Source organism: Eulemur rufifrons, chromosome 7 (genome assembly GCF_041146395.1).
Source record: "Eulemur rufifrons isolate Redbay chromosome 7, OSU_ERuf_1, whole genome shotgun sequence".
NCBI classification, from domain to species: Eukaryota; Metazoa; Chordata; class Mammalia; order Primates; family Lemuridae; genus Eulemur; species Eulemur rufifrons.
The window spans coordinates 151,257,630-151,265,674 of record NC_090989.1 but is presented as its reverse complement, the minus strand read 5'-3'; the positions used below and the strand labels follow the sequence as shown (position 1 = coordinate 151,265,674).

Sequence of the window (8,045 nt, the reverse complement as noted above, 5' to 3'; positions counted from 1 at the left end):
AAGATTAAGTAAGAATGAATGTAAAGCACCTACATTGTTATTGCTCAGACATGGTGAACTCTCGCCAAACAATGATTATGCTGAACAATGCTGCAATCCAGATTACATTCTGGATCTGTAGCCTATCAGGTCAACCCTGGGATGGGGGTAGGAGATGTGAGCTCTTTGCTTTTTCCTCCTCCCATGGAAGGCACGACTAAGTGATCGTGGCATCCCTCCCCAGAAGGGTCCTTGTCCTTGCCATCATGGTTGGGGCTGAGATCCTGGCAGCTGTCACCAATCTACCTGAGCTGGAGAGGGGATGAAACCCTTTGCCAGCTCTGAGGTAGACAGAACCCTCCCCTTGCAGGTGGCCCCTCTTCTGCTCCCCATCCCTCAGCATATTTCCCCCTCACTTGCAATGTAGCTCCTTCAGAGTGTTCCATGCGGGGAGGATGGCTGTTCTTGTTGAAGAGTGAGACACTACTAAGAATATTTTTTGAACTTTCCTTCTACTATGGTCTTTAGAGCTGTCTAGTTCATGGAATAGCAACACCAATCACTGTTTATTGAGCATGTACTAAGTGCCACACACTCTGCTAAAGACTTGCTAGGCATTAGTTACTAAATGCTTACAGAACCCTGCTTGGTAGGTGCTGTTATCCCCATTTGAAGATTTCCCCTCAGGGATACTGAAGTTGGAGGGCTTAAGCAGCTTCCTAAAGTCACACAGTTAGGAAGGGGTGTCTGTCTGCCTGCTTAGCCCACTTGCTGAGTCACATGCAGGAGTCCACTCAATCCTTAAAAGACAGCTACGAATTCCCATTTGTGCATATCAAATTTTGTGATAGTTATGTGCTTATCTGTCTGCAAGATTTAATAGAGGTTAAACCTTCTGTGTGAGCTCTGTCTTCTTCTTTTTTCCTTTCCTCTACAAAAGTTTTTAAAACAGCAGTTACCAGAGCTGCTGCCTTTTCTCTGCCTCTTTCCCCACCAGCCCATGGTCCTGTGACTAATGTTTAACTCACGAGACTCAGGCTCCGGTTCTTTGCATTTAGGGGCTACAACCCACAATCCTGCTGATCTCAGGGCTTGCACCCTCTTTGCAGTGGCTCTCGTTTCTTACATCTTACATCAGAGTCATAATCCTAAATCAAAGGTTTCTGGACTCCTTCCTCTCTTAGAGCTGTTCTGCAAATGATTCTTTATGTGTTCAGCCAAGGGTGCCTGCCCTGAAGGAGACAGGCACAATGAGGAGAACAATGACTCTTTGTTTCTGTCTGACTTGGTCTCCTGGGATTGCAGAAAGCTTGGGGTGGCACCAGCTCTGCAATCCACACCAGCCTGTTCCTTGCCAGTTGATGGCATCTATTCACCAACCAACAGCAAGCAGCTCCCACTTCAGCCATTCCCCTGTCCTCTTCTCTCCATCCTGAGCACCAAGTACAGAGCTTCTGTACTTTCTCAATCTTTTGCCAAAGATATTTTCATAACATACCAAAGCCCATCGTGGGTAGGGACCATACCTTAGTAAAACACTATAAAGAATACTATATAGGCTGGGCACAGTGGCTCATGCCTATAATCCTAACACTTGAGGAGGCCGAGGCAGGAGGGTTGCTTGAGGGCAGGAGTTCAAAAACAGCCTGGGCAACATAGAAAGACTCCATCACTACAAAAAATAGAAAAATTATCAGGGCATGGTGGTATGCACCTGTAATTCCAGCTACTCAGGAGGCTGAAGCAGGAGGATTGCTTAAGTCCGGAAGTTCAAGGTTGCAGTGAGCTATAATAATCACTGTAGCCTGGGCAACAGAGTAAGACCTTGTCTAAAAAAAACTCACCCACCTGGGAGCCAGGTTTGCTGACCAAATGACTCACCCCGGTACCACAGAGGCAAGTCAACAGAGATGCTCATGGGATTCTCTCGTCCTATCGTGTTCCTGATTATTCATAAGAATCTTCCCTTTCAGTGGCAGCTATGGGAGGGGAGCCCATGCTGCTGTGTGACATTGTATGAAATTATGAAATTTGCTCTGGATTAAGGTCCTAGAGATTTATCTGCCTGACTCCTTTCCAAATGGGGAGTGTTTTTGGACTTGCCCTGTTTGTATTTCATTGTTGTATTTAGGGTGCATTAGAGAGGACTGCTGCCATATCCTTAGGTTGCAAAATCATGAGGAGGTAACAGCAGGCTTGACTGTTATTGAGCTAGAGGGAAAATAGATACCACTAGAGACCGTGGGCTCTGAGCAAAACGGCTACAAGGTTATCTCTGCGTGCAGCCACATGGCCATGACTTTGGGTGTCTCTCACTGGTAACTTTGTGCTTGTGCTTTCAGAGCTTTAGATAAATGGAGGATCCTTTAGAACTGTGGTTATGGGAAGAAAGAAGTTTGTGCCTAGCAGGCAAAGGGGTGGAATGGCGTGGACAGATTTCCTGGACTGTCCTGCCTTGGCCACTTCTAAAGAATCCATCTTGTCCACTGAACAAAAGTGGACCAATCAGCTTACACTCTTCAAGAATTTGAACCAAGGACACAGATTTTGTCATCGGTGGCTGGTATGAAGTCAGGGGCCTTGTTACAGGGGCCTGGGTGGCGGAGCGGGGAGGGAGTGAGAGTGCCAGCTGGCTCTTTGAGCGCCTTTTCTTCCTGTCCCTGCGGGGCTGGTCCTCTGCTCCTGTTGTTTTCCCTGGGCGGCTCCTCCCTTCCCACAAACTTCCCTCCCTGGCTGGTGAAAGGGCTTCTGATCCTTGTAGGCCCTGATGAGGGCAAACACCAGGCCAGCCTGACCTTTCAGGCTTCCTCCACCTCCTCTACCACAAATCCTTCCAACTCTGAGCACAGGGACCATGGTGTGTGTTCATCCTCATCCTCACCTTCCCAGACTGCAGGGTCTGGCTCACAGCAGGAGGTCCGTTGGCTGTGAACAAACACCTTGACTCTCTAGAGCCACATCATTCTTCCTGCAAATCAGCTGCCACCTAATTAAGGCCCAGAATAATCAAGGCTCACTTCACCCTGAACATTCTTGCGTTTAAACCAGTGGACCACAGAGGTGAAGAGGCATTTAACTCACCATTTGGTGCATTGAATTCCGGCTTGGTTGAATATGTGGTGATGACATGTGCCGTCTTTTAAAGCTTGTAGAGCCCCCTATTGTCCACAAGTACAAATGCAAAGCATGATTACGGCACAAAACCAAATGAACCAGGTGGCGGGTAATAACTGGTTTAGGGATCATTAGAACCAAAGCTCCACAGTGAGGCGTGAGGACCAGCAGCCTCAAAATCTCCTGGGATCTTGGAAGAAATGCACATTCTTGGCTGGGTGTGGTGGCTCACGCCTGTAATCCTAGCATTTTGGAAGACAGAGGCTGGAGGATCACTTGAGCCCAAGAGTTCGAAACCAGACTAAGAAACATAGTGAGACCCTGTCTCTATGAAAAAATAGAAAAATTAACTGGGTGTGGTGGTGCATGCCTGTAGTCCCAGCTACTGGGGAGGCTGAGGCAGGAGGATCACTTGAGCCCAGGAGTTTGAGGCTGCAATGAGCTATGATGATGCCACTGCACTCCAGCCTGGGCGACAGAGTGAGACTCTGTCTCAAAATAAATAAATAAATAAATAAACAAACAAAATAAAAAGAAAACAAAAGAAAAAAGAAACAAATGCACCTGCTGGATCAGAATATGCATCTTAACAAGATCTGCTCCCACCTCACCCCTGTTATTTACTAGCAGATTAAAGTCTGAGAAGTGCTCATTCAGAAACACATTCAGCTTCACAAACAAAATTTCTGGAGTTCCTGATACTTTTTTTAGAGACAGTGTCTCTCTCTTTCACCCAGGTTGGCCTCAAATGATCCTCCCACCTCGGCTTCCCAAAGCACTGGGATTACAGGTGTGAGCCACCGCGCCCCACCCTGATACTTTTCATATTAAGAAAGAAAGTGTGGGTTGAGGAACTGGACAGGGCAAGCCTGTGCCACTGGGAGCCTCCTGGTGGTTCAGAGCGTAAACGTGGCTTCAGAGCCCACTGTGTGCCCTGGATGGCCTCCTCACCTCCCTAAGATCCAACTTCCTTATCTGAAAAATGAGAATAATAACAGGACCTACCCTAAAAAGCTGCTGTGGGGATTAACCGAGAATATACATATAAAAAACCTTAGGACCAGGTTCTAAAGGTATGCTATTATTTTGCACCATCAAAATAGCATTCAGTAGGTGTTTGCTGTGTGTTAAATACTGTGCTTAGTACTCTATACCACACTTGGAGGTATTATCTTCCTACCAAGGAGGAGTCAGAGAGGGTCAGAGTGGGTCAGAATCTTGGGTTGAGATCTTGCCTCCCCAAGGCTAGTAATGCTCTTACCCACTAGAGTCATGTTACCTCCTGACATCTAGGGCAGAGCTGGGAGGGGCCAAGCAAGAGGGGAACACCATTTTGTGGGCTGTGATATTAGGACACAATGTGACACAGAGGAATTCGTGAAATGACTGTGCATATCCTTTGCCGATTTGTATTTTTCTTACTGCTTTGTAATTAATCCATCCACATGAAGCCTTGAGCAGTGCCTGGCCCTTTGTAAGTATTCAAAGGAGTTCATCATATATTCTTTATATCAATCTGCTTTCAGTTGCATGCATTTCAAATATATTCACCCAGTATGTCGCTTATCTTTTCAGGTTTTACGTGATATTTATACGACAAAAAGTTTTAAATTCTACTGTTGTCAGATTTATCACTTTTCCTTTAAGATTTGTGTTTTGCATATTTTTTTTTTTTTTTTTTTTTTTTTTTGAGACAAGGTCTTACTCTGTCACCCAGGCTAGAGTGCAGTGGATAGCTCACTGCAGCCTTAAACTCCTGGGCTCAAGCGATCTTCCTGCCTCAGCCTCCCTAGTAGCTAGGGCTACGGACACAGCCACCACCACAGCTGGCTAATTTTTTAATTATTTTAATTATTTTGTAGAGATGGGGGTCTCACTATGTTGCCCAGGCTTGTCTGGAACTCTTGGCCTCAAGCACTTCTCCGGCCTTGGCTTCCGAAAGTGCTGGGATTACAGGTGTGAGCCACCATGTCCAGCCTTTGCATGTTGTACAATTAAGAAATTGTTCCCTACTCCATGGTCATAAAGATACTCTCCTATGTCATCACCTAATGTTTTAAAATTTTTGCTTTTCTCATTTAAGTCTTTTTTTTTAACTGCTTGATGCTTAATCCCCACCACACTCCACCTCCAGCCACCCTTGTAAATGTGTTTGGTATATATCCTCACATGTGTATCACCTTGTAAAATATATACTTCTGTTTTGTGTCTGTTTTCAATTCACATAATGAAATTTTGCTATAAATCTCATCCTGGTTCCTCCTTTTCCCACTCTACATGTTGCTCTGTAGATTCTGTTTTTGCTTCTGAGTGCTGTATATCCTTCTAAAGTGCATTGTCATAGTTTGCTTATCCACTTCCGTAGTGAAAGACACCAGGCTGCCTCTAAGTCCCCAGCGTAAAAACCCTGCAATAAACTGCCTGGTACTTTTTGAGAATTTCCATGGAATTGATGTGCCCAGGATGGAATTGCTGGGTGATGGAGCCAATGGACTTTGAATTTTGCTAACGCTGCCAGAAAGCCCTCCAGAGAGGTGGTCCCAGCTTACATCTCCCAGCAGTGTAGGGTCCCCATGTCCCCACATTTCTGACTTTTGCCCTTCTACCGGATGTAACAGCATATCTCGTTCGAATTTGAATTCCTCAGAGTGCTGCAGATCTGGAACTTGTCTTCCCATAGTTTTTGGCCATTTGGTCTCCTCTCCTGTGTATCACCTAGTTACCACTTTCTATTTATTTCTTGTTTAAATTTTTGTCATTGTCAATTTGTAGTAGACTTTGCATACTTGAGATTCTAAATAGTCATCCTTGGATTTTTTTTTTCTGTCCCACATTTATGTTTATTAAAAATTGACATAAACAAACAAAACCTGTACAAAAAAATATCCCAATCACTTATCACTTTGAAACAGTAATCTTGACAGACATTATCGCCTAGAACCACCCCCTTCCTCTGCCTCAGCCACGTCCTCTTCCTCTGCCTCGACCGCGGCCTCTTCCTGCAACAGCTTCCCTTTTCTTAGATTTCACCTTAGGTTCAACATCCACGAGGAGTGTATCCAGAGGTAAACTGTCTGGTAGAATAAAATATCGAATGTTATTTCCTCGAATACTCAGTGTTTCTAGCTGTACAGGTTCTCTGTTCTTCAGGGTCATTTTCACAGCTTTAAGATATGTATTCATACTGACATCCACACCTGTGATTGTTCCATGGACTTGTGTTCCATTCTTCAATTCAATGGTTATAGTTTCATGACTCAACTTCATAAAAAATCTCACAAGCTTCATCCTAGCGGCGCCGTCACCCTTCGAGTCCGATAGCAAACAGAATCCAACAACCGGGGACTGACCAACTGGAAGTATGAATGGCCGGAAACCCATCCTTGGATTTTTGATGCTGCAGATACCTCCTCACTGTTTGACATTAGGCTAGTAATTTTCTCCTGTGTCCTTCACTAACCAGACATATAATTATATACATAAATATCATATATACGGTCAAAAATATTAGCTGAGCACAGACTATATGCCAACACTATACTATGTACTTGTCATAGTTTGGTTTTCCCTGAAGCTGACCCTTAGACGAGGCCATGGGTATAAGTGGTTTATTTGGGCAGTGAAGGCATCACCTTAGGACAGGGGGAGAATAACCCGTGGAAGGGGAGGGGTCAGACAATAAATGGTGTGTTATCAAGCACATGACCACTCCAGGTGACTGGAACTTAATTCTGCTGGAGAATTCTGGGAACCAGTGTAGAACTTGCTGCTCAGAGTCATCTTCCAGAGAGGTGAGGGAGGTGGGGTGTTGTTACACCTGCTCCATCGGTCATTACTTGTGGGGAGCTAGGAGAGTGTTAAGTACCCAGCACTTCAGGCTTACTGCTGGGGCAGAAAAACGGGCTGTAGCAGCAAGAGGAAGGTCTCAGGCACAGCAGCATGGGTGCCTTCGGTCCCTGACCACCCCACTGGGCAGGCTCGGAAGTGATGAGGGCACAGGGATGCAGGCAGGGCACCACTAGGGCCTGCTGCTGGGCTCCGTGTACATCATCCCTCACCAGAAGGTCAAACAGAAATAAAACACAAAGCAAAACAAAAAAACTAAGCCCTCAGAAGCAGGTATGATCATGCACATTTTCCAGGTGTGGAACCAGGGTAAGAGAGATGAGGTCAATTGCCCGAAGCTAGTGGCAGAGCAATGATTGCAACAGAGAATGCACTGGGGGAGTTTACAAAAAGCAGAGTTTAGGTCTGGGGTGAGGCTCAGAGGCCTACATTTTTATCAAGTGTCTGATATAGGTATCTGTATTAGTTATCTATGTCTGCACAACACATTACCTCAATACTTAACAGTTTAATACAAGAGCTATTATTATCTTACGCAGTTTCTGAGGGGCTAGAATCCACGGTGGTTTAGCTGGGTGTTTCTGGCTCAAGGTCTCTCACGTTGCAATCAAGGTGTTAGCCAATCCGTCTTTAAGTACGTTCCTCACTTGCTGTTGGCGATGGAACTGTTCAGTATCGTGCCAGCAGTGGTGGATCCATGAACCTATGCAGTGATAAAAAGCATAGAACTCCACACACACACACACACACACACACACACACAAAATGGGAAATCTGAACCAGATCTATGGTTTGGATCCATGCCAGTCTCTTGGTTGTGATAATTTACTTCAGTTTTGCAAGATGTTATAATCGAGAGAACATGGACAGAGAGTACCCCAGGTCTCTCAGTATTATTCCTTATAATTGCATGTGGATCTACAATTATCTCAAAACTAAAGTTTAAAAAAAAAAAAACAGATTTAGGCGAGAATGTTCATAGCAGCTTTATACATAATCGCTTTGTCAAAACCACCCCAAGACCCATGAAACTGTAGAATAGATGAATAAATTGAGGTCTATTTGCACAATGGAACGTTTGAAACAATGAACATGAATGAAGTACA

At 45.0% G+C, this 8,045-nt stretch overlaps 1 protein-coding gene across 1 annotated transcript; it reads right to left on the bottom strand.

Annotated features, from left to right (window-relative positions):
- Positions 1 to 5,989: 5,989 nt before the first annotated feature.
- On the bottom strand, positions 5,990 to 6,423 carry LOC138386849 (small nuclear ribonucleoprotein Sm D1-like). Its single transcript, XM_069473549.1, has 2 exons — positions 6,291 to 6,423; positions 5,990 to 6,167 (listed from the first exon to the last, which is right to left on the bottom strand). The coding sequence occupies exons 1-2, from the start codon at positions 6,379 to 6,381 to the stop codon at positions 6,052 to 6,054; spliced, it is 207 nt and encodes a 68-aa protein (XP_069329650.1). The 5' UTR covers positions 6,382 to 6,423; the 3' UTR covers positions 5,990 to 6,051.
- Between the last annotated feature and the right edge of the window lie 1,622 nt (positions 6,424 to 8,045).